Source organism: Theobroma cacao, chromosome 9 (assembly GCF_053813885.1).
Source record: "Theobroma cacao isolate CCN51 chromosome 9, ASM5381388v1, whole genome shotgun sequence".
Classification (NCBI taxonomy): domain Eukaryota; kingdom Viridiplantae; phylum Streptophyta; class Magnoliopsida; order Malvales; family Malvaceae; genus Theobroma; species Theobroma cacao.
Window position 1 is genome coordinate 2501068 of NC_142647.1, and position 26754 is coordinate 2527821.

A 26754-nucleotide genomic window follows, 5' to 3' on the forward strand; every position below is an offset into this window, starting at 1 on the left:
AACTTATAACTGCGTCCCCTTTTATTTATTTATTTCTAGTAGAAAAGTGAAAGAATATTTAACAAGTCTCATCACCTGAAAAGCAAAGCCCTGAAATCCTAAACAGGATGGTAAGATTTGAACCCGCCTAAATCTGAAGCAAGCAAAAAAAAAACAACACCAACATTCGAACGAGGAAGTAAACAAGATGGTACGATGATTGTTTGGTTCTTTAATCTTTTCTTGACTGGTATCAGATTGCAAAAGGAAAGGGGTGAATTTTCCTGTTTATTATTGTTATTGATTTAAATTTCCTTCTTTTTTTGTGTTTCAGTTCTCAATCGCAGCAATTAACGATACGGATTCCAGAGGTCAATGGGAACCCTTAGCTCCTACTAAAGAAGCCCAGGCATACTCCTTCTATTTCTCTAACATAAGCCTGATATTGGATGTAGAGTAAAAATTTTGTTTCGAATTGCTTTTTTTTTCAGTGTTGTCTTTCTTTGTTGAATATCTGAGTTTTTCTTTTTTGGGGTGTTTTTTGTTGTATTGGTTTCGATATTTGAGAGTGTAGAAATCTATGTTTCAAAAGACTAGCCATATTTGGTTCTATTTTTTGCCTTGTCATTTCGAAGTATAAAAATTTAATTTCTTTTATGGTTTATTGCAGGAGTTCCATCTCACACAAGCTTACCATGATGGGCTTCTCAAGTTACAGGCTAAAGAGTACGAAAAGGCTCGCGAACTGTTAGAATCCGTTCTGAAGGATCCTCTTATTTCAAACGCTCAAGTATCTGCTTTGTTCCATGAAGAAGATTTCGGTTGCAACTGCTTTAATTTTTTGTTTTTTTGAGTAGTTTAGTAATTACTTTTATTTTTAAATATATTCAGGTGGATAGCAATACTACCGATGGTCATCTGTTACAACTCAAGTTAAGAGCTGTCTTCTCATCTATATCTTACTTATTTTTTAAATAGTTTGCTTACGTAGTTTTCATTCTTTGACTCTGCTAACATGCGACTACTTTCCTTTTATCGCACCTTAGAATGCAAAGCCATGACGTGCCTACAAGTTAATCCCCTTTCCCTATCAAAAATCAAATTGAAATAGAGTAGTGAATCTAATGTCAGCTGACTGTGGAGTTAGGTGATATGCATGATAAGTACAAAGTTTTTTTTAAGTCTTTGTTGTTGGTTAGTCTATGTAAATTGTGTCTTCCCTATAAGTGTCTGTAAAGGTTTCATTTTATAAACCATTGGTAAAGCCATGTGCTGCTCTGGTTTGATTGAAATTTGCTGTGATTTAGATTTATCTGCTAAGTGTACCAAATAAATGTATTTACGTATGATGTCTTATTCTTGTAACCATATTTGTTAATGTTTTTCATATAGTTCTCTGCAGATTTTTGTCACTGAAGAACCTTGCTGCTGTTTTCCTTCAACAAGGTTCAAGTCATTATGAGAGTGCTTTGCATTGTTATCTTCAAGCTGTAGAGATTGATAATAAAGATTCGGTTGTCTGGAACCAGCTGGGAACTCTATCATGCTCAATGGGTTCATTGAGTATTTCACGATGGGCGTTTGAGCAGGGACTTTTGTGCAGTCCTAACAATTGTGAGCATTTGTCTGCTTCAGTTGTATCATGTATTTATTTCTCTTGTTGTGTTCTGTGTGCTATATTTTCATGAAGCATACAACCATATATTGTGTGGCAGGGAATTGCATGGAGAAACTGTTGGAAGTTCTCATTGCCATTGGTGATGAAGTTGCATGCCTTTCTGTTTCAGAGTTGATTTTAAGGCATTGGCCATTGCATTCTCGTGCCTTGCATGTCAAAAATACTATTGAGGAGTCAGAATTAGTTCCTTTTGCTCCTAGAGGTATAGATAAGCTAGAACCTGAACATGTTCGTCTTAAATTTCATGACAAGAGAAAAGCACCTGATGAGAATCTAGATGAGGGCAGTGCCCTCAAAAAGCTGAACCAGAACATAGATTTGCAACTTACAGAAGCTTCCTGGGCTGCTCTCGCTGATGCACTCCTGGGAATATTACTACTGCTGAATCGTTGTGGTTCTGAGCTGGAGACTGGAAAATTGCAAAGATCTGGAGATGTCAGGTTAAGGATACTCATCCCTCCTGGTTCTGAAATTGTTATGGAGCCTGTGGAAAAGAAAGTGCCTACTTCAGCTTCAAGTGGTGAAAGTATTCCTCCTAGTGATTGTGACACTGAAAGAGCAAGTAACTTGAAAGAAAAAGAATCAAATTTTTTGGAAGAACAACCACAGGAGAGGCGGAGTACTCGTCTTGAAAGGCTTCGGAGTCGTAAACCTGGCAAAGAAGAAATAGATTTTGCTGCCGATAAGGATTTGGCCAAGATTGTGCTTCAATTTCTCGAACCTTTTGTCATCAGTAGACCAGAAGGCAAAGATTCTGATGATGTTGTTAATTGTTCTATGTCATATGCTGATCAAGCTTATTCCTTGGATATGGAATGTCAAGATGTTGCTAATTTTGCGAAAGAAACTTCAAAAAATTATGGTGCTTACCATTTGGGTCACTTGCTTTTGGAACATGCCACAAATAAAAGCCTTGTGCATCCAGATGCACATGTCAAATTCCTTGAGTTGGAGAAGTTGACAAGGCATTGGGGGCAGGATAGGACTCCTGAATGTAGTCTTTTTCTTGCTGAGTTGTACTACGACATTGGGTCTTCTCCTTCCAATTCCTCCAATCTATCTGAATTCTTATCGGAGGCATCCTACCATCTATGTAAAATAATTGAATCAGTCGCATTAGATCATCCTTTTCATATGACTTCTTCATTTGGGAATGAAAATTGCTCTTCATTTAAGAATTTTCTTGGCACTGATGGAATTTCACCCAATAACTCTTTTTGTGAAAGTTCACATTTAGATAGTTTCTTGTCATCCAACAAAAGTCCCTTCTGGGTTCGTTACTTCTGGTTGAGTGGACAGTTGTCTGTTCTGGATGGCAACAAGGCAAAAGCTTATGAGGAATTCTGCATTTCCTTGTCAATTTTGGCGAAGAAGGAAAATGCAAACAATCCTTTATGTATGGTGCAGCTGCCACATTGTAAGAATATTAAAGAGTTAACTGTTGAGAGGATTCTTCATGAAATAAATTTATTAAAGGTTGATTTCTTGTTGGATAAGACTTTAGGTGAGATGATTGAGAAAGAGATGTATCTGGAATGTGTAACTTTGCTTGCTCCTCTTCTTTTTTCTGCCAATTATGTATCATATTTACTGGCTGCTGACCAAAGGGGCGAGGGGATTACATCTGTTGAACTGTCAGCATTAGATATATTAATTAAAGCTTGTCAGAAGATAAAGCCAATGGATATTGAAGTGTATTTGAATTGTCACACACGAAAGCTTCAACTACTTACAGCATTAGCTGGCATGTATCAATGCGTTGCTTTTTGTAAACGCTTTCCTCAGAAGTCAGGGTTAAAAATGCTTTCTGGTTCTGAGATGGTATCAAGAGACAGTTCAAGCAAGCACTGGGATCACTTGGTTGCGGAGGAAGTGAAGGCGATTTCACAATGTGTGTCACAAGTGAAAAACTTCAATGATCAAGGTGGAGATTCTGTAAGTAATTTCTTTTCCCCAGCAGAAATGCTTTTTATAATTGTAGTCTAGATTAAAGTATTAATTGCTCTGGAATTCACTTAAGATGCATGAATGTGTTGCTAATAGGATTGATGAGCGCATTCTTTATTGGACAAATTTATCAGATGTTAAATGATCGTAGTTCTATGATATTTGTGAAACATATCCCTGCTGTTTTATACTCCATGGTTAATATTTAAATTGGAAATATATCCATTTTTGTCTCCCCATATTGCATCTTTACTTCTTATTAGCTATGCTTGCAGAGTGGCACTGTTTTAGTTGGCATCATTAGTGACATTCAATCACTGCTTCTGGCGATCATGTACAACATTGCAAACAATGTCCTTTGCAAGAAATCTTCTATGCCAGTAATTATTGATCAACTGGAACAAAAGCAAAGTAATTGCTTCATTGATGCAGCCATTGCTTTTTGCAAGCTTCAACATCTTGACCCTTCTGTAACTATTAAAACCCAGGTGAACTTTACATTAGTTTTTATGAAGAAGAAATTAGCAATTCACTCATTGATCTATTGAATAATCTTTTTCTCACAGCATTTGTGTGCAAATATGTATTTTCTTTAAGTTCTGTTCTCTGACTTCTTGTCTTAGGTTGAATTAATCGTGGCAATTCATGACTTGCTTGCTGAATATGGACTTTGCTGTGCGGGCGAAGGTGGTGAAGGGGAGGAAGCAACTTTTCTTAAATTTGCAATAAAGCATCTCTTGGCATTGGACATGAAGCTAAAATCCTGCTGTAACTCTTCAACCAGTGAGAATAGTCCACATGACGGGCAGCCAAACCATGATAATGATGCCAAAACATCACAAAATGAAATAAGTTCAGATAAGCTAGATGTGGAAATGGGTAGAACTGAAAACTCTGAATCCATTACTGCAATGAAGGATGATATTGAAGGGATTGCTTCTAAAGCAGCTCCAACTTGTTCTGGTGAAGAGAAGGACAATACAACAGCACATGAAAAGCAGTGCAGTAATGATGAGAAAATCAACCTTGGAGAAAAATGTGGTGATCAGCTTGATGAATGTGCTGATGAGCTTACGGAAGATGAAAAGGAGGAACTTGAACTAATGATTGATAATGCTTTGGATCAGTGCTTTTTCTGCTTATATGGTCTAAAACTTAGATCTGACTCATCCTATGATGATGAACTGGCTGTGCACAAAAGTACTAGTCGTGGTGATTATCAAACTAAGGAACAATGTGCTGATGTATTCCAATACATTCTTCCTTCTGCCAAGGCTTCCTCTGTTAGTAGACTTTCTCTCTTCACATGCGCGCGCGCGCACACACACACACACATACACATGCATCATTGACACTAACACGAATATAATGGTGCCTGTGCATGCATACACGAGGAGTTTTTTTTTTTTTTTCATTTTAAATTGTGCTGATTGCAACTTAGCTCAATGACGTTATTTTACATTCAGAGAACTGGATTGGTCAAACTTCGCAGAGTGCTAAGAACCATACGTAAACACTTTCCTCAACCACCAGAAGATATTTTGGTTGGCAATATAATAGATAAGTTTTTAGATGATCCTGATTTATGTGAGGACAAACTGTCAGAGATGGCTGGATCTGAAGGTTATCTTGAGACCATAACAAAGATGCTTTTTCCTAATGGAGGAAGCCTCAAACAGTACAAGGCATCATCATTTCGGAGGTATATACTTGTGTTGTTCTGCTAGTATGTTAAATGCTTGTTTGTTTCTTCATTAATGGTTAAATGTGCATTATTTTGCTTCTTTACTGATGCTATCTGTGTGTAATTATGGGTCAACTGTATACAGCTCTGAGCCATATTTGGAGGTCTATAGCAATTTGTATTATTTCCTGGCACAGTCAGAAGAAATGAATGCAACTGATAAATGGCCTGGCTTTGTGCTTACCAAGGAAGGGGAAGAATTTGTTCAGCAGAATGCAAATCTCTTCAAATATGATCTACTCTATAACCCTCTACGCTTTGAGAGTTGGCAACGTCTTGCTAATATTTATGATGAGGCAAGATTTACTTTTGTTTATCATTTTAAAATGTATGATGTACAGACCATTAAAACTTTATTATTTTTTGGTTTTTATATTTTCCTGGCAAGGGATCATTTTCTTTACAAAACTCTCTTGGGCTTCCTTTAAATAGGAGGTGGACTTGCTGCTAAATGATGGGAGTAAGCACATAAATGTATCAGGATGGAGGAAAAATACTACTTTGCCTCAGAGAGTTGAGACAAGTAGGAGGAGGAGCAGGCGTTGTCTATTAATAAGTTTGGCTTTGGCAAAGACATCAGCACAGCAGGTTTTGCCCTATTCCATTGATTCATATGCATGCTGGACTCTAGTTTGGATGTTGTTGATCATTTTCAGACAAATATGCTTTCTACAGCCCTTATATTAGTCGTTAAATGTAATTTCTCAAACCAGTACGCAACAGCAGATTTTAACATGCGAGTTAGTGAGAAGGGATGGAACAAGAGATAAGTCCCGCTGAGAGCATATGCAATGTGCTATCACTTAACACTATGCACTGTGAATGTTGGATGATTTTAAGAATTAGTTCCCTTTTTCTTGGAAGGTTCCTTGATACAAGTAAAATGCTGGGGACATTCATCTAGTATGAGGTTTAAAAGAGTTCAATAGTGATAATGAGAATAAAACTGTGACTTGGATGCCCCTCAGTAGATGCTTTACTGGTTATATTTATATCATTTCTGTGTAAGTTATAAAATCTAGATGTTGGTTTTATTATTAATATTTGTAGCAAATTGTTGCTAACTATTGTATAACTTTGCATGATCTTAGTGCGAGATACATGAGCTATTGGCGTTGGTATACTATGACAGCCTTCAGAATGTTGTCCCATTTTTTGATCAGCGATCTATCGTGCCCTCAAGGGATGCAGCTTGGAGGATGTACTGTGAAAACTCTTTGAGGCATTTTAAAAAAGCCTTCATGCACAAGTATTATTGCTTTTCTGAATCCCTACCCTTCCACTTTCTGTCTCACTCTTGATATTTAAGATTCTAAGATGTGTAACTTCAGCTGACTCCATTATGTTGTAGGCAGGATTGGTCACATGCATTCTACATAGGAAAACTCTGTCAAAAGCTTGGATACTCACATGAGACATCATTATCTTATTATGATAAGGCCATTGCTTTGAATCCATCAGCTGTCGATCCTTTCTACCGGATGCATGCTTCACGCCTGAAGTTACTCTGGACCCGTGGAAAACAAAATCTTGAAGTTTTAAAGGTTTCTTTCATCCCCTTCACCCTCCCCTCCTCCGAGCAAGTAACATTATTGTCATTTGACTCTTTTTTTTCCCCCTGTTATGGCTTCTTTATCTTGAATCACTAATCATTTGATAGTTTTTTAGTTTCTGGACTTGTACAAGTTGTCTAGTTTACCAGATAACAATTCTTAAGTTTCAACCATCATTGACTGTGTCCAGGTTCTTTCAATGTATTCTTTCGGTGAATCTGTGAAGGATGCTGTAATGGACATTATCAGGGGAATGACTCCTGAAACTTCACTTTTGGAAGATGTAATGGACAAAAGCTGTCAAAAAAATATGGAGCAAAAACATCATGATGAATCAGAGCAAATGGAGGTGTGGACAATGCTTTACAATGATTGTCTTTCTGCCCTGGAAATTTGTGTTGGAGGAGATCTGAAACATTTTCATAAGGCCAGATTTATGCTTGCTCAAGGGTTATATAAGAAGGGGGGAAGGGTTGATTTGCAGAAAGCCAAAGACGAACTTTCTTTTTGCTTCAAATCATCTCGCTCGTCCTTTACAATAAATATGTGGGAGATTGATGGCATGGTCAAAAAAGGAAAGTATGGCTGCAATCTGTATTTCAATTCCAAGCTATTAGATTTATATCGTCCTTCTGTTTGACATGCAGTCATAACCTAGAAATAAAGTGGTTCATTATAAAATAAAAGTATGGATTGATGAATGTTGATAATGCATTGGTTCCCTTTGGTTCAAATTCTTCTAAATATGGTGTCCTTAGGTTCCCTTGTTAACATTCATGTCATCGATAATGCATTTCATGGAAGTGGCTTGTTGCCTCTTATTATATGAATCTAATCAATTTTTTTTTTTTGAAAAAAAATCAGGCGCAAAACACCAGGTTTTGCTGGGAACAAGAAGGCCCTTGAAGTCAACTTACCAGAGAGTTCTCGAAAATTTATAACTTGCATCCGGAAATACTTGTTGTTTTATCTGAAACTGTTGGAAGAAACTGGAGACATCTGTACTCTTGACCGGGCTTATGTCTCCCTTCGGTCAGATAAGAGGGTAACAAGTCGATCCTTTAGAAACTAGCTTTGATTTGTTGCATTTTGTCCAGAACCTAACTCCTATCAGCCAATGCATATACATTTAACAAGATTTAGGAGATGACGTAAACAGTTTCTAGTATCATTTCCTACTAGAGCCTGCCTATCCTACCGGCACATATGCACACTCTTTAAGAAAAGGAAAAAAAAAAAGAACGAAGATTCTTGTATGATCAGTATATTTGCAGTAATTTATTTTGTGTTGATCACATGTTATTACTGTCAAAGTCATCTGCCTTATCCATCTGTGTCATTTAATACTATTTGTTAACTGATGTTGTTTTTTGCACTTAGTTCTCCCTGTGCATAGAAGATCTTGTACCAGTGGCACTTGGGAGGCACATCAAGGCACTAGTTTTATCCATGAGGCAAGTTGAGCCTGCTGGTGCTGATGCTGCCTGCAGTTTTGAGCATCAACTAGAGAAGATATTTGGTTTGTTTATGGAACAGGGTACCTTATGGCCTGAGATCTGCTGTTTGCCTGAGATTAAGAGTTCAGAAATATCTGAGAGCACTTTATATGGGTAACATATATTTTCTGAGTTTGTTGTTTAGGAATTTTAAAACTCATGAAAAATTTTAATGTGTAACATTTAGTATATGATAAATAATACAGTAGATTCTGACTTTGCTAAATAAGGCAATTTGCTCTGTTTATCCTTTAACCCATAATAGAACTAAAAGTGTCATTCCTTTTCACAAAATTCTAATAGTTGATAAACTTGACTTAGGTATCTACACCAGTATATTGTGTCCCTGGAAAGAAATGGCAAACTGGAAATACTTGAAGCAATAAATGAGCGGATCCGAAAGCGGTTCAAGAATCCAAAATTGTCAAATAGTAACTGTGCCAAAGTTTGCAGGCATGCCTCTGTTGCTTGGTGTCGATCTCTTATATATAGCTTGGCATCAATCACTCCACTGCAATCTGGATTCCCAAGTGAGGTTCAAACTCTTAATTCAATAGATGGTGCCATGGAACGCAGCCAGCAGCTTTGTATTGATCTGCAGACACATGAAATCTGGAGTTCATCATTTGAGGACTCAACTCATTTTGAAAGTCTTCAAACAAAATGGAGCCCAACTTTGGCAAAAATTAATAATATCATTATAAAGAAAGCTTCTGATGGAGATATGGAGACCGCCAACTCTTTGCTTAGAAGTTCATATAATTTCTATCGAGAGAGCTCCTGTGTAATGCTCCCATCTGGTGTCAACCTTTGGTTGGTGCCATCTCAACTAGTAAAAGAAAAGCAATTTCCATCAAGTATGGAAGGGGCTGAAACTCTTGATTTAAGCATTCCAAGGAAACTTTTGTTGTGGGCTTATACGCTATTGAATGGCCGCTATGCCAGCATTTCAGTTGTTGTAAAGCATTGTGAAGAAAATGCTAAGGTATGAAAGTTGACATGCTTTGAGTTGGGAACTTCTTTAGAATGCTAGAACATAGATTGTCTTTTTGCAGGATAAACTTTGCTTCTAAGATGTTAGTCTCTCTCTCTCTTTATTTCCCTACTTTTATCTTAGAGTGGGAAGTTTAGAGGATTTGTAGTGCCTTGATATTGAAGTTAAGGGAGTGGTACCTTAGTTCTTAAGTTCATCAAGAATGAAAACATTACACAAAAAACATGATCAAAGGTTCAACTATTTTCACTTCAGAATATCCATTGAAAACAAAACTAATCAGTTTCTTTTTGTTCCGCAGTTGAAGATGAAAAGAGGGGCTGCAACTTCATCAGCACCACAAAATACAAACATCAGCATTGCTGTATCCAGTCATGCAGGTTATTTCTGCTACTCAAGCAATCTTTTATTTTGGTCATTCAAACCTATTGGTGAATAGTAGACTAACTGCAGTTAGTATCCGTGGAAATGCCAACTTTACTAGCTAATAACGTTTCATCTGATTAGAGATAATTCAGAATTGGCTTTATCAAACTGCCATGTTTCCTTATCTTCATGTTATTACCATTTCCAACACTCCATGGCTACTTTCCCCAACTCTCAAATACAACCTATGATGAATTTTCAGCCGTTAGTAGCAGCAAAGAAGTACCAAGCAATGGTGGAGGCAGTGAAGCAGAGGCTGCTCCAGTGACCTCAGCGCCACCTGCTCTAGTCTCTGAGGGTGAAAGCAGACATCCCACCAGTCCACTTCCTCCGTCCAGTGAGGGTCAAAGGAGCTTCTCTCTGGCTCCACAACTACATCCTTATAAGAATGAAGGGGAAAAGAGCACTGTGGCTCACGATGCGGGAGATCCTAACAAAGGCTGATTTTGTATAATGGACTTCTTGTAAATATCATGTGCTCATTCATTTTAACATGTAATGAAACCAAAATAGTTAGGATGTAATCCCACGTATAGTTGAGTTTTGTTACTAGAAGGGAAAAGCAAACAGAGAGGGGAAATACCTTTGCTTAGTGAAATTTGTCAAAATTTAGCTTCATTTATAAATATTAATGAACAAACAAGTAAAAGAGTTATCTTTCCCCTCTTAGATTGAGACCATATTTGCTTGCATTGATGTATAGAAATTCTGTTTCATCTGCTGGCCTCCGACAGTATTTCCTTTTATGTTGGGCTAAATATAAACTTAGGCCCAATGTTTGCGTTTAGGCTTGGGCTCTCATCTTCTGCATATAGCCCAAATTAACAAAAGCATTTGCGGGCCACGTACTGTGATTTCCCTTCGGGCTCAGGCTGGGTAAGAAACAATTTCCTTTTCCACTTCGACGTCGTATTAACCGGCCGATAACGGAGCAAAGTAGTGCAGGGGTCACTTGCTAATCCATAAACCCAAGGACGACAACAAAAAATGGGGAGCAGAGCTTTGCTGATGCTCACCAACTTCAAGTTTAAAAGCAGCTTTGCTTCTTCTTCTTCAAAACCCTTTTATCTTGTTAAGAGTAGTCCCACAATCCGGAAGTTATCCACGAAAACGAGGTCGTCTTTGCAGCCACCGGATGTGTGTCGTCTGGCCGAAACAGCTCGTATTTCACTCGCCCCAAATGAGGTTTCGTTCACTACTTTCCTCCATTTTTATTTCGCTTACTCGTTTCTTTATTGTTTAACTTGATATCTTCAACTCTTTCTTTTGTTTGGTTTCAGGTTGAAGAATTTGCTCCCAAAATTCGACAAGTGATAGACTGGTAATCTTCTCATAAAGGATAGTTCAGAACCAAATTGAATTCAAATCAGTTAATATTGATAATAATTTGGAGATGTCTCAACAAAATGGGGGCCGGGTTTTGGTTTTTGTTGGGGGTTTTAGCTGCCATTATATGTCAGGCTATCCCATGATTCTTATAAAGATAAGTTTTTAAGAAATATTGTATTGATTATGCATTTATGCTCGATGTATGTAGAAGAATGTACTTTAATTAATTATTATAATTTCCATTTTATTAGTGAGTGGATGTTATTCTAATAATATTACAACTTGAAAACGGTAAAAGTAACAGGTAAATTTTCTGTTTGGTTTTTGGGTTCTCTATTGCAGGTTTGGGCAACTTCAAGCTGTTGATCTTGACAGTGTCGAGCCGGCTTTTAGAGCTGGTACTTAGAACTCATTCATATAAATTGGTATTTCCTTGTTGTTAGTTACTGGTGCAATTGTGCTATACATTTGCGATATGTGTTTGTAGCAGAAGTAAAATATGGCGTTGCATCAAAATTGAGATAATGTAATTGAGGCGTTTTCTAGCATATCAATGAAGGGTAGTTTTTAAACAGTTGGTTTGTCCATTTGAGTTTTCCAAGTTCAAAGGTTTGGTAGGCGGGATTCTTTATTAGGCCAAATTGTAGTTCAGTGTCAAACTCTAAACAATGGTGTTGTATTGTTAAGAGGGCAGCCCAACAAAAAGAAAATGCTAATTATAGTTGCATATCTTAACAAAGGGAGAAACTAGTAGGAATACCATTGGTGTATTTGACCAATGCGTAGTACCATTCCTGTTCTGTAACTAGATATTACCCTCTTAACAAGTTTTTGTCAATGCTATGTTTTATTTGCAGACACTGAAGGTGATAATTTGCGTGAAGATGTCCCTGAAACATTTGAGAATAAGTGAGATGAAAATAGTTTGATGCACTGTAGTTCCTGAGTTCAACATTACACTAGGTTATATTCTGAGTGTTTTGACTTTAAATATGTTTCTCAACAGGGAAGCACTGATAGCGTCTGTTCCAAGCTACAAGGAGCCATATATCAAAGTTCCTAAAGTATTGAACAAGGAGTAAGACTGTTTGGGTACCACATTATTCTCTCTTTAGTACCCAAAGAATTTCATGTACGTAAGTGGCCTCAAATTCTCATTTATAAGCTTTGGATGTGATGAATTCCCCACTGATATCCCGCTTTGTAATGTTTGTCAATGAACTGATACGCATTCCCTACACACTTTTCTCTGAAAGATTATGCATTTTGTTCACTTTGATCAGTTAAATTCTGAGTATGTATAGGCAGAACTTAGTGGAACCATTCATGCACATAGAAATCTCGATTATAAGGGAAGAGTGGCTGCCATGACGAAGGAAACTTGCTCGTCTAGTAACCAATGTCTTTACGCCTTTTCTCATTGGAGTGTTCCTAAAGCCCTTGACACGACAAGCATTTTCCTAGACTTTTTCATTAATAAACAAACTGTTGAATATGATGCCTTAATCAGTCATCTCGAGAAAGGTATTAGCTTCAACAAATGCTTGTAGCCTTTTGCCAGTTCTTGTTTTTCCTTATTTTCAGGTTTGGTGGACATGTTCCTTGTATCTGATACTACCTCCCAGTTTAGTTACAGTTTTATTTTTACCGACTCTTAATCTGGTATGTCAGTGTTACAATGGGTGGCTAGACACTTTAACCATGGCACAAGGTCTTACCCGGTGGTTTTATCTACCTTAAGTAACAGAACCATATCAAGTGAATATTTGCCATAAGAGTATCTTCTTTGGTTAAAAAAGTTCAATATAGATGATACATTTATGAACATTCCTGGAAGGGCACTTTCGAAATTCAGACCTGTCGTTTCAGTAAGAAAATTATATAAACATATTGAAGATCAGGAGAGAGTTCACCTCAGGATCCAAGCTAAATCTTTAAAACGTATTAGCTAGTCAACTTCATAAGGATTGCATGCACCATGCAGGGCATGGTTTGGCTGGCATCTCATCAGATAGTATTATAACCAGCAATAATGCCCGGATCCATAAAGAAGCTTCACAAGGTAGATTGATATGACAAACTTAGCACCGAAGAGATATACAAATGAATTCTCTAAAGCATTAGTGTACTCCAATTCTTTATTTACATTGGAACTCCCAAAATTAAAGGAAAAACGTGAGAGCTTACATGAATGAATGCCCCTCTCACTCTATCTCTTGGTTTTTCTTTTTTTTTTTCTCCTTTGTTTCTATTTCTACTTATGTGTCAAGAACTCAGTTGTTCCCCTCAAATTACATACAAAAACTAGAGCAGTATAAAAGTGAACAAAAGAACCTTGTTAATGTGTAAGTATCTCTTTGACATGATGATGGTCATGACTGCCAAAATAGCTCAAAATCATTACTATACAATGAGCGGTCTTGAATCTCTAGATTCGCAACATGCCAATTTATAAGTTGTGATTGGAAAAGTTTACACAAAACCAGTCCAGCTGGAAAAATCCACCATTCACTTTCATCCCTGCATCCAAAACCAAACCAAGGAGATACACACCAATGTTAAGCAAGAATGGTGTCACAGTTAAATTTCCTTTGCACCTAATACATTAACTTACATGTTAATATTCAATGGCTGAATGTTCGGGATCTGTTTACTTGATGATGACTGACTTTTATAGTGAATATATCCACAAAGAAATGCAACACCCTGGCAAAGGATGAGATGATGATTACCACAGGTTTTGATTCAAACAAAAGGCAGGTTACTACTTTCAAATACTTGGAGCAGCTAAGAATACAAAGGATATTAGGGTAAAAAGATAAAGTTGGGAAGTTAGAAGATTAATTCATCTTGCCATCTAATATTCCTTAGATAGGAGAGAGAGAAATGGGGGATGGGGGGAAGTTCTTTTTTTTTTTTTCCATTACTAAGATGGGGGGAATAAATGCTATTAAGATTCACCAGTATCAACCCTTTTTGTAACTTATGTCTTCCCTATATACTTTCTTATATCTCCCCTTCCCCACACCCCTTTCTTCTAGCCTACCAACATTTCATTTGTACCCAGAAATTCCATTTACCTCTATACTGCCCAAACTCTTTCACTCCTACCAAGGACAATTTAAATGATAATGTTAGGTCTGCTTAATTGTTGACCTCAGCAATTAATAAAATCCAAAGAAATAGAAATTCATTATTATAGGGATTGTAGAAAACTAAGACAAAAGGAAAAAAAGCATGTTTATCTAGTGAAATAGAGATTAAAAAGTACAGGAACTTACCACATTAATCAAGGATGTTATATTCCACAAAGCATAGAAACGTGCGAGACCTGCAGAACGCCTTGGACCGTGACTGAATAAAGCATTTATGCCAGCAGGAAACGAAAGAATAATGCCAAGAGGTAAAATAAACAAAACCAGAAAGACATCCACCAATGATATTGAATACAACTGGAGGAAAGTAAGCAACACTAAGCTAAAATCTCCTAAAAGTAGCATTGATATGACTATGCCAACAAGATCCTGCAACATAAAACAAGGTGATAAGTGAATGATATAGATTTGTAAATAATTTACAAGTAAAAAAAATATAACTCCTTAATTCATGTGAGCTACCTGGTGACCAACAGGTTTAGTATTATGGACTATGAAAGAGAGAAGGTAAAACATATCTCTCTTCTCTTCAAGCATTTGTAAGCTGTTAGTATCTATAAGCCCTCTGTAACTCCTCTTCCGCCTTGCAAAACCTTCACTGCTTCGATGACCTTGGGTTAAAAGTGCATCTTCTCTTCGATAACCAGATTGATTTTGCCGGTATGTGGTCTTCATACTATGAAGCAAATAAGAAAGCAACCAAGTTAAATTACATATAATTAGGCATCAAACAATTCCATCATATGCAAACACACACACACACACACACATGTATATACACATATATGAAACTCAGAAATTTGAATTTCTTTCTATCATATAATACAAGCAAAATTACTTGTTAACTTTAGTTCCTCGGGGTTCTGTAAAATACGCCCCACAGGTCATCCTATTCTTGTGCAGGGATATATTTCTATAATAAACCAAGCATCTGCTCGAGATATGCCAACATGCCACACACACACACACACAAACATTACCGTGAAAGAAGCTCGGTTCTGATTCCTCCATCAGTATTTCCCAATGATATAGGCTCGTTTTCCTCTTCAATAGAATACACCAAAAGTCCATATTGGCGATAACCACCAGGTGTAGCCTGAAACCAGGCAAGATCAATGCGTACACCATGGACTCTCAAAGCAGGATTAGCATGCGTTTCAAGCCATTGGAGGACAGATCGAAATGTTACTCTTAGCCGTCCACGACGAACCAAGCGCAATTGTGCATTCAAACCAGCCACCAGTCGATACCAAGTGGTTGGTTGCACCAACTGTAAGAGGTATAACAATAAAAAGAACTTCATAATAGCTAAAATTTGGAAGATAAACCCATGCCTTTCACCAATGTACATACCTAAAATATGAGAACTAACCTGACTCATAAGACTGGTAAGAATGTTATCATTTTGGAGGGAAAATGGAGCCATATAACTTCCATCACCTCCAAAAATTATAGACATAGGAAACCTTTGAGGGAGGCCAGGTGGAAGGTCTGTTCTCTTTTCATCTCCACCAAGGAAGAAGTCCACATAAGCCAGCATTAAATCAGAAGTAGCAGATACCTACAGTGATCAAATACCAAAATTTCAAGTTTAAAGGTACATGCGAGAATTATGCTTTAGCAGCACTTGTATCATAGATCAAAAACTGTTCAAATCTTAGAAATTAATGTGTAAATCCCAAAAAGTTGACACTGTAAATCCTTTTCATCTGTTCTTTTCTTTAGTGTTCATTGACTCAAAAGCAACTATAATGCCAGATATAGCAGTAAGTCAACTGATTTAGCACTTAGGGTATAGAGTAACCATTTTCCCTCCAAAAATATAGTACCCATCTAACCATGTACTATAGGAGCCATTAAATCAGTCCTTTAATTTGGTTTCTTTTTAATTGAGAAAAAACTTCTTGTTATTACTTAAACACGTTTATAAAACAAACTGTACAGAAAACTAAAAGCCTCCAGAATTGATGAGAATTTCAGGATGGTAAATAAGATAAGTTTGGAAGAATATATAGACAAACTTTATTTCAGTGACTCTGACTCTGTTCAACACTCAAACTAGAATGAGTTCAGGCATAAACAGCATCCATCTCTGATATGTCTACATAGTTGGTTTTCCAAAGATGATGATGTCTTGCAAAGACAATGATGAGAAAAGCAGAAGCAAAGATGAACATAGACCAGCTACAAGATGTAAACCACGTAAAATGATGCCATAATAGAGAACAAATTAAACCAAGAATAGAAGTAAATAGAGACCTTAAGCCCCTCATAGAGAGCCCGCGAACGGCAAGAACGTAAGCAAGCATGATCATATTCTGATCGAACAAACTCACGTAATCGTTGTAATTTCATTCTCCGGCGGCACTGCTGCCATGACCAAGCAAGGGGATACACAAGAATAGAAAGAATGGTGTAAATTGCACCCTCCCACCACTGGTAAGCAGCTATTGAATTAATCTCATCCACAAATGTGTTGAATGCACCCTCATATCTGCCAGGTCAAGGAACTCAAGTCAATGTCTAACAATTCTGATAAATTAACTATTAATCAAATCCAGCGTACAGCACAAGTGTATGAGAAGCAATTCAACAAAAAACATAGCAATACTCACACAATCTCTTTTATTTCTTCAGGAGGAGTGTGGGGCAGATGCCAAGGTTCACTGAAAGTATTAGGACCCATGAAATACATTCTGTGCACATGACTCCGTGACTCCTCAACTCTATTGGTTTCCAATACCTGAAAAGGATAAAAAAAAAAAAAAAAGGAGAAAAAACGGTACAATTGAAGTTAACCAAAGGCAACGGTGGGCAAAAATAACAAGAGAATTGATAACTTAGCATGGGGAAAAATATATCATCAACAATACAAATATCAGCACAGAAAGCCAGGAGTTCTTTGACATCATAAAGAGAACCAAAACAAGAACTATAAACAACCTCATTCAATGACTCCAGGAATGGGAAAGAATGATCTATCTGAGAGCCATGCTGAGTGGGAGCTGGGCCTGGTAATTCATCAACCCCAACAAATTTCATTCGTGCAACACTAAGCACCAGTGCTAAGAGGATGAGAAGACCCACAAGTAGAAGACAAAATAACCAAGGTCCCCCAAATGTGTAAATTAACTCTTCGAGGGCTGTATAACATTGTGGCATATGATATCTGTCTGAAATGCACTCATAAGGACAAGGTGTTTCAGCAATACCACCTGTTAATAAAGGAGGTTTTGAAAATTAATTTACTAAAAATAAAGAAAAAAACTACCCTTCAGGAAAAAAAAATACAAAAAACTGCAGTATAAGAGCAGTATGCCATTTGAATCTCATCAAATAATCTACTTCATACACATTCAAATGTACCTCGAACAGCAATATAAATGGCACGGTGGGGAAGCTCTGAAGCAGGGCAAGGATAACAGAGAGAGCTATCAGAGCCACTAACATTCTTATAAGTACCAACAGGACATTCCTGGAGAAACAGAAATAGTTAACAAACTTCAACAGCTGAAAGTAATAAACAATTTGTATCGGTTCAAAAGAAGACAACAAAAGGATCTCTACAAACTTATAGAAAGAGATGCGAGATAGACTTGCTCCAACCAATTTGGAGGATAACATTACATTAATTAGACAAGTACCAAATTCATTTATATTAAACTGCCCCCATAAATTCAACTGCATTATTGGATTGAATAGAATTTTTTTTCCCCTTTAACTTTAAACATATGAGCATTTCAATGACAGAATTCATGTTAATTTGATTATTGAATAAATTTTAAATTTCCAGATGCTTCAATTAAAAGTATAGCCTCCAGTACCCATCTCCATGTTAAGAATCTGAAATTTTTAAGAACGCCATAAAATTGCAAACTTACCATACAAAATGTCCCATAAAGTCCCTTTGGACAAGCTTTACCAGTCACAGTTCCATTTTCTCCACCTCCACTCTCGCCTCCACCAAATCCTCCTCTGTACCAATAATCACAAAATCACCAGGATACCAATAGGCTAAACTCCATAAATGAGCATCAGAGACAAGTATTTACAAGTATAAACTAGAAGGCAAAGACAAAGTTCCTTGTTAAAGGTAACTACAAACTAAGAAGCCCTTTTGGCAAGCAGTTACTGCACTTGTAACACATAACCTGTTATATACATCTTTACTAAACAGTTCATCAAGATATAGTTCCAGTGTAATCCTTCAAAGCAATGACATAAGATACGAATCAGCTACTCACTAATGCAACCAAAGTGCCAAAGTAAAATCACACTTGACAGCTTCAACACTTGATTTGCAGCACTGAGATAAGATCTAGGCATTACAGCATAGCAGTTTAAGTCTACCACCACAATATAGTCCCAAAAGCAACACTTATCAATCATATTTGCAGTTTAAGGCTTCAATCTAGAATATTCTCAAACAATCAAAAGCAAAGAATAGCAATGACTTCATGAAATGATACAACTTGCTCTATGAATCGCATAAAAGCTACTCCATATAAAACCATAGTATTGCTACCAGATCCATAAAACATTCTCAACATATAATGTTTGGGACTCGACAGTTCATGGTTAAAAAATAAGCATACTTCTGATTATTTCATATTCACTAATGCCCTCAATCTATCAAAACAGAAGAAGCTAAGTAATAGTCAGAGAATGAGACAAATTTTGGGATGAAAAGCTTATTAGCAGTTACCATACAATATCATTTTGTGGACATATACCACCTGGAGCATTGATTGCCCCAATATATCATGGACCTAGAAAAGTTATCAAATGTGTAGGTCCATCAATAACTTAGCATTCAGAAAAAGAAATTACATTGGAAACAAACCTAGCATAGATGCTTCCCTTCACACTAGCAATTGGCTGGTACACATCTCCAGTGGGAATGTCTGACCAATGAAAATGAATCCTTCCCCCTCCTCCACCACCACCCCCTTTGGGACTACCATATCCTCCAACACTTGAAAGAAGAGCAGATTCGCCAAGAGTCAATGTGTGCAGAAACAGAAGGACAGTACCACCAGAGCCACCCCCGGGAGCTATGCTTGAATCATTAGAAACAGAATACTCTTGTTGCCAGACAGTTTCTTCAAAACTTTCTCCATCAGCCCTCAAAGCACCCTCAACAGACAAACTTGACAGTGGATGTTCCACAGAACCCATCACTGTTCAGACATAACATCTCATGAAAATACGACTAAATAAACTTAAAGCGATAGCTGTTCATTAAGAGTCTAAGACAATACAGCAACTCAAACATTGCCCCCTCATTTTTACATAGAATTAGATAACTAAACCTTAAACCAGATTACCTAATGTAAATTTATAGGCTAAAACAATTAGGATACTTCAATCCCAGGAACAAGATGAAAGAGGTAATACGGCAGTGACTTAAAATCAACCAATCAGATTGCACTAAAGTTATAGCTGCCCTACATGATTAATAATAAAATTTAACCATCTTACAGCCATTTTCAGAGGAAACAGACAGGATGGTATAAAATAGCACTCAAACTAACCTTGCTAAGACTTGCCTATCTCCATCTTCAGGTATTTAAATGCAAAAAAGAGCCAAATATATGTGCACAAAAAAAATTGACCCAAAAGCATTACCTATAACACCACCTCCAGCAGCCGAATCAGATGAGCTCTCGTTTCCACTTCCACTACCAAGTTCACAGGGCAACTCTGAATTCCCATATGAAATACCACCCTCAACATAACTTCCATTATAACATCCAAGCCCCCCTTTACCACCATGGCCACCACCACTGCCAATACCATTGTCTAAAAAATTTCCTTTACCCACGCCACCTGTGCATCCTGGACAAGAATAAAAAGAAGTCCATCCAAATATGACACAGATAAAAGATGATAAAAAGGTATACAAGACTATCTTTATGGAGGTATCAATTTGTGTGCATGGATGTGTTTCTATGTGTATGCACATGACTGTGTGTATAGAGAGAGAAAGAGGGTTAAAGAAAATAAAACCTAAACCGCAATGGAGAACATACCCATTCCAGATGCACTGATTATTCCAGAAGACTGTACAGATATTGTTCTTGCCCGATGGAAATGAACGACAGATCCCTTAATAAGACCTTCAACAGTGATATCCTCAACTCGGCATATCTAAAAAATAATAATGGAACAGTTAAATAAGCAAAAGCGAGCATATTTTTCACTTCATTACTGCACAACTGTATAGAATAAACACCTGAAGAGTAAAAGCCAGAGACGAATTCACATTGCAATCTTCAGGAGGATGAAGTAGTTCAATGGGGCAATCTTGGAGCTCACAATAAAGCTTTGGCGTGCTGCCCAACACAAAAAGAGGAATAGTGAGACATATAATAAGACGAGTACAAGCCTTCAATCCAAGGGTGATACAACCAAAACCAAAACTTACACAGCATCAGATGATGCATTCTCTAGGGGACCACGTAAAACAGATCCAGGTCCAACCTTCACACAAACAAATATAATTAATTCATTAATCATGTAGGACAGCCACCATGAATCTCCCAGCATAAAGTATATAAATCCCATGGCAAAGATTCATCACAATTGGTGAATGGAATTCCCAAATATCTATACCATACATGTGGTCATGTCCATGAGCCACACCAAATCACGTGCTTTTCTATTAACTATCATGATGATTTTATAGTGGCCAAAGAAGTGTAATACACCAGCATCGAAATACATACATGAATATGGAAGCTACGAAAATCAACAAAAGAGCTAGAATTACACAAGATTTGCATTGTTTTCCCCTCCAATATAAGCAAAACAACCAAACTCGCACTTTAATCCAAAAAAGGCTTCTATAAGAAAAATATACCATGTTTAACATTATATATGACAGTGAAAGTACAAATAAATCATCGTCCTTACAAAAACTTCAGACAAATGAATGGATCAAAATTAAAATGAAAGTTTAGACGGAGTAGTAAAACTTAATGAATTACTATTAAATAACTTTAGAAGCATTTTTATTATTCAGAACTGTAACTCAACCGTTGAAATGTAACCAGTCACATACCTCAGCTTCCAAACCTAAATGTCCTCAGCAAACTTAAATTACTTTTATTTAATCATATAATATCAGAATTTACAAACCAACAAAATGTATAAACCGTGAACAGAAAACAACCAATCAATTAATATAATAATAGTTGCTTACATGAATACTGTAAAATAGTGATAGGACCAGTCGTTGTGCTTGAATCTTATCTCCTGGTCCTGATAAATTCAATAAACCTTGACCATGTACTCCCAGATTTGCATTTGAATGTATGACTGATGATTCCTGGGTATGAATAAGAGAGGGAAGGGGGAATTGTCAAGAATAATTACATCCTGAGAAACATGCGAAAGAAATACAAAGATGCAGCAGGTTAAGCACCTTGAGAACAACTAAATTACTAGCCTCGAGCCATGAAGTTGCAACAGTCGCATCTTCACCCCCATCTATAAGCATTTCGGAATTCCACATCAAGAATATTTTCACAGTCATGCGTAAAGCCCCATAGACCTGACGTTGTCAAACAGGGGGATCAGAAAGTATATCAGAAGCATATAATAAATAGGAAAGGAAGAAAAATGAGACAAATGATCAGCTGAAACAGAATGAATAGCTAGCAGCTGACACAGCAGATACAGAAATGGTCAGCTGAAGCGGAAATGAATAGAGAGCAGCTGACACAGCTGAAACATATATGCTCTGGAATCATCTCGCTGCTATGAGGATATATCAGAACTTAGAAAGACATGTTAACAACATAAAGAGTGCAAATGAAGTGGAAATACATAGCTTGAAATCGATACAACAGTTAGTTAAAACTTCTATTAAAAAAAAAATCAGCTATTTCAGGAAGGGTATTCTGTTGCGTAATCTAGTTATCAACTTAACAATATAACAACAAAGAAGACTTTGGAAGACAACTGATAGCAAATGTGGAGAATATTGTCTCATAAAATGAGACCAAAATGAATACGAGAAACAGAGATCTCGCTCAAAGCATAGAGCTTTTACAGCCACCAAATATGCATTTGAGAAGACCTCAAAATAAGAACCTATAAAACACCAATTTGTGCAAAAATTTACATACTTCATCACGTATTCAAGTTCCCAAGAAAATGCATCAGTCACCTTTAGTACAGAATCACTCATTAACAGTTCTTCTGCCAACAATTCAAATTCTGATGAAGCATAATGTGCTAGCCCAAAGCTCAACACCCCACTGCATAGTAGACTTATCTGTCCTTGCACCTATAAAAGGAACAAACAATAGAATTAGATTCCTAATGTGAAACCTATATCACCTGAAACTTTACAAAGCACAATTATCAAATATGCAATGCAAAAAAATGATACAATATGGCAACTCCAAAACATGGAAAAAAATTAGAGAGAACTTCATATATTAAAGGTAAGTAAACTGAATTTACTAATAACTCAGATGCCTTAAAAAGAAAATAAAGCCCAAAAAGCCACTTTGAAGTATCAAATGAGAACTAAAAGCTGGCAAAGATCATGAGTTTTGGAAGATATCAACATTTTAAGTATCTTTGTCACAAATATTAAAAATTCAAACTCTCAAGCCTGTTAACATTTTTTGGTATCTTTGTTACAAAATTAAAACTTCAAATTCTCAAACCTGGACACGACTCCAAAGCAGCGGAACAGTTGCCCTGGCATGATTTCGAATATAGACATTAGTCCAAAGTGGCTGATAAGGAAACTCTAGAAGAAGAGTTTCTGTATCTGTTGACATATTATGATTGTTAACAGTAAGGCTCCGGGGCACAGCATCATAAAAGGTTCCAGCAGCACCAGCATTATCAGGGCAGCCATGACTAATTCCTCCTGCAAGATAATAATCAATTAATTACCAAGCAGTTACCATGAATGTACTAACTGCAAGCAGTAAACAACAAAAAATAGAAAAAAATTGAATAATGAAATTGGAATATGTGAAAAGCTCTAAAAAAAACAGTCATTTTCCAAGCTTCCTATCATCCAATATAGTTCATTCATCATGTGAACTATTCGTTTATTTCACCATCAAAAGGCATCCTTAGAGTGCAAAATACTATAATCGTCAAAAACTGCTTTAGACCGCACTTCAATAAGCTAGCCAATTTTATTCATCATTCATGAGTCCCTTCTTTTAGCAAATCAAAAGTCAACAAGTATTCATAAAAATATTATAAAAATAGCTTTAATTTCTTAATCTTAATAATTACTGATCTTCTTCCATCATAAGAATGGCAAAAAACATGAAAAGTCTTACCATGTACATAAATTTTTGGTTCATCATGCCTACTGAAAACATCAACTGAAACTCTTCCACCACCCCCACCGGCAAAACCATTACCTCCACAAGCACTTATCCTGCCACTTCCAGTCCTGCTCTTCACAGAACAACAGATACAATGACACTAACACCCTAATTATATCCATGTAACTATATAATGACATTAAACCCATACGTATTTATCCAAAAGAGTCAGGTTATTCAAAACAAAGACAAAGAAAATTATATCCAGAATTGCAGACACTTGAAGCATCAGAATTGGCCAGTACTACACATACATAAGATAGGATCATCAGCTTCCATAACCTTGTTCTGTTTTTTTTTTTTTTTTTTGTTAATAAAACTAAAATAGAAACATCAGGCATGACCTAAATGGAGCACAAATGATAAGAGACACAGATCCTATTCCCGCTACTAACAAATAGGGCTTAAAACAATTTAAATCACCTAGCACCCAGCCATATCCAAAGTCAGCTATCCCAGGTGTCAACTTATGTGGCCCAATGATTACATAAAAGGCTAATTGCTAATGGAGGAAGCTCCAAGCTCTCCAAATTAACTTGATTAAAGGTGCATTTTACAAATCCACAAAATATATGCACAATCATTAAATGCTTGCAATAAATAGCATGCAGCATGTCCAGTGAACCAAAACTTTCCTCACAAGCAAATACAAGCGGACTTGAGGGTTTGTTTCATCAATATTCTTCACTCTAGTTAGTATGCATGCTAGGAGCAATATTAGAGCTTTAAGAGGCTTCACCAAATAATTTGAATTCATCATCAATATCCTTCACTCGTTAGTATGCATGCTAGGAGCAATATTAGAGCTTTAAGAGGCTTCATCAAAGGATTTGAATTCATCATCACAACAGCCAATGCCAGCCCAAATGAACTTTCATCACTACTGTTCCATAGCCTTATGCTTTGAAAGCTCTCATTTACAAACTATTTTATGCTCTTATAATCCTCTCTAAGACAAAGAATCTAACACAAAGAAAATTCAATGCTTACTCTTAAATAGCAGGGACACATATACAAGGACACTTAAGTATCTAATTCCCACTACTTGGTTATCTGTTTTTCAATTACCAAACAACCATCCAACTGTGAAATCTAAATAAACCAAAGCAACACTAAACAAACTCAAAAAAACAGAGTAATCAAGAGAGAAACATTACATTTTATGAGCTTTAATATAGATGCTACCACCTGATCCACCACCTCCTTTGCTCCCTCCATCACCCCCATCAGACAACAAGCTCCCATTCACCTCCAACAACCCTTTAATCTCCATTTTCACCCGGCCACCACCTCCCCCTCCATAATCCACCTCCTTACTCGTCGTCCCTCCCTTACTCCCATAACTCCAAGGCTCCTGCAATGATGACCACGAATAAGCATCTCCGCCCCAGACATCCTCCGGCAACTTCCCATCCTCCACCAAGCAACACGCACCGCGGCCCCCATGACCTCCGCCCGCTCCCTCCACTCCCTGAGGGGTCCCACTCGTCTGAGGCGGTGGGTCCCCGGCCCATCCCGTAGTGTTCACGGCGGAGCCATTGGAAAAACTAGAGTTATAAGCCGCGAGCTCGAAAGTACCAGTAACTATAGTAGAATTTTCCCCTAAAGAGAAGTTTCCGCTGATGTTTAGGGTTAGGGAACATCCCGCTGAGGGGCAATGGAATCTAACTCCGGGGAGGATGTAAAAATTACCCTTCCCTTCTATGTACACGTCACGAGTGAGGTTCACATCGGCCACAATCTTACACGTGGAATCCAGGGAACCTACCCCGCCGAGATCTTCAGTGCAAGATACCGACGGGGCGTGAGGAGGCGGCGGAGGAGGTGCTGGCGGAGAGTAGTCTTGATGGAACAAAAGAGCTTCCGAATCCGAATCAATTACCAAAAAATCCGATTCGAGGGCCAAAGAGGAAAGAGAGATGAGGGTGGTGTAGAAGACGAAGGAGAAGAAATGGAGAAACCGAGAATGAAATCGAGCCATTCACTGCTGGTGAAAGTCATTAGAATGGAGGGTTAAGATTCGGTGCTGGAGTAAATTCGTTGATTCGGGAACATACAGGAACAACAACCGTTGAAACCACCATGAAAAACAAAGAAATAATAGACGCAATTTTACAAATATTTTGTATATAACTGTTTGTGTCAAAATTTTATGAAATATAAAAAAAAAATGGAAAACCCTAGAAATGGTTTTCCTCTCTGACTCTCTGCAACAAAAAAGGCTTTGTAGAGAGAGAGAAAGTGCGCTTTTCACAGAGGGGGAAGAAGAGAGAGGAAGTAACAGATGAGAGAGAGAGAGAGCGCTTTATTGGGGTGAAGATGAGGAGAAGACTAAAAAATGTTAAAGCTTACGTGAGCCTGATTGTTTCTCAAATCTTGATTGGTTACAGTAGTTTTTTTCAGTTTTAAAGCCAGTCTAAAATGGTCATATAATCGGTTTACGGTAAGATTGGTTGTTCTAGATTTCTTTGAGAGTTAATGCTCTTCGAGCTTTAGTTAAAGAGCATTTAAGCAACCTCCTGGCGCGGGTTAGGTAAAAACGACGGCGTAGATATTTGTCTAGCCTTGAGATTAAATAGCTTTCGCTTTTAAGCCTACCCTAATTATTAATTAAGATGGGCGTGAACTTTACGCGCGAAATGTATTGGTGTCTGAAAGGCGCGTAACTTGGAGCGCAAAAACCCATCATGGTAAGCGCAGCATCAGGATTTGATTGAATTACCGGCATGGTATCTTTGCTTCGTGTGTGGACCAGCAACAAAGGGACGGTTACTGTGACTGCAAAGCGAGTGCTGAAGCAGTTTTTTCTTAGCAAGAACGTAAGCCACGTGTAGTAAACCAAGCCAAGTGAAAAGCTTACTTGAAGCAGCTCCTTTGGGAAGCTGCTTGCTTGCCCAATAAAGAATTTTTATCGTTTGTCATTTGTTAAAAGAGTTTAATCATACTTTAAAAAAAAAAAGGAGCTAGTTGCATAAAAACATCACATGTTCATCTAAATAAGAATGGATTAACTTGACATTTTAATATTGTTTATATTTTTTGATATAGTATTCATTTAATTAAATATATTACTTATCAAAGAAAATTT

At 37.2% G+C, this 26754-nt stretch overlaps 3 protein-coding genes across 6 annotated transcripts; 2 read left to right on the forward strand and 1 right to left on the reverse strand.

Moving 5' to 3' along the window:
* Positions 1-39: 39 nt before the first annotated feature.
* On the forward strand, positions 40-10486 carry LOC18588015 (Tetratricopeptide repeat (TPR)-like superfamily protein). 3 transcript variants are annotated; one of them, XM_018127152.2, is made up of 19 exons: positions 40-190; positions 314-388; positions 650-769; positions 871-911; positions 1382-1593; positions 1695-3592; positions 3868-4092; positions 4228-4887; positions 5071-5306; positions 5434-5644; positions 5781-5936; positions 6440-6597; positions 6700-6892; positions 7092-7480; positions 7766-7946; positions 8282-8511; positions 8719-9382; positions 9693-9771; positions 10020-10486. In XM_018127152.2, exons 1-19 carry the CDS (start codon positions 188-190, stop codon positions 10259-10261), a joined length of 5973 nt encoding a protein of 1990 aa, XP_017982641.2. In that variant the 5' UTR covers positions 40-187; the 3' UTR covers positions 10262-10486. The 3 variants fall into 3 exon arrangements, with proteins under 3 accessions (XP_017982641.2, XP_007012204.3, XP_017982642.2); XM_007012142.3 differs by having other exon boundaries at positions 41-190; positions 3880-4092; XM_018127153.2 differs by having other exon boundaries at positions 45-190; positions 314-769; positions 1372-1593.
* A 259-nt stretch (positions 10487-10745) lies between these two features.
* LOC18588017 (glutamyl-tRNA(Gln) amidotransferase subunit C) lies at positions 10746-12428 on the forward strand. Its single transcript, XM_007012154.3, has 5 exons — positions 10746-11002; positions 11098-11138; positions 11489-11544; positions 12004-12055; positions 12153-12428. The coding sequence occupies exons 1-5, from the start codon at positions 10805-10807 to the stop codon at positions 12226-12228; spliced, it is 423 nt and encodes a 140-aa protein (XP_007012216.3). The 5' UTR covers positions 10746-10804; the 3' UTR covers positions 12229-12428.
* An 814-nt stretch (positions 12429-13242) lies between these two features.
* On the reverse strand, positions 13243-26031 carry LOC18588018 (uncharacterized). 2 transcript variants are annotated; one of them, XM_007012155.3, is made up of 22 exons: positions 24824-26031; positions 23619-23734; positions 22983-23191; positions 22475-22594; positions 21728-21856; positions 21506-21631; positions 20729-20784; positions 20537-20636; positions 20334-20451; positions 19930-20139; positions 19145-19481; positions 18183-18276; positions 17668-17776; positions 17245-17516; positions 16917-17044; positions 16561-16795; positions 15674-15862; positions 15282-15571; positions 14764-14977; positions 14428-14670; positions 13761-13852; positions 13243-13666 (listed from the first exon to the last, which is right to left on the reverse strand). In XM_007012155.3, the coding sequence occupies exons 1-22, from the start codon at positions 25645-25647 to the stop codon at positions 13519-13521; spliced, it is 4359 nt and encodes a 1452-aa protein (XP_007012217.3). In that variant the 5' UTR covers positions 25648-26031; the 3' UTR covers positions 13243-13518. The 2 variants fall into 2 exon arrangements, with proteins under 2 accessions (XP_007012217.3, XP_088665904.1); XM_088809778.1 differs by lacking the exon at positions 23619-23734 and having other exon boundaries at positions 24824-24963.
* Between the last annotated feature and the right edge of the window lie 723 nt (positions 26032-26754).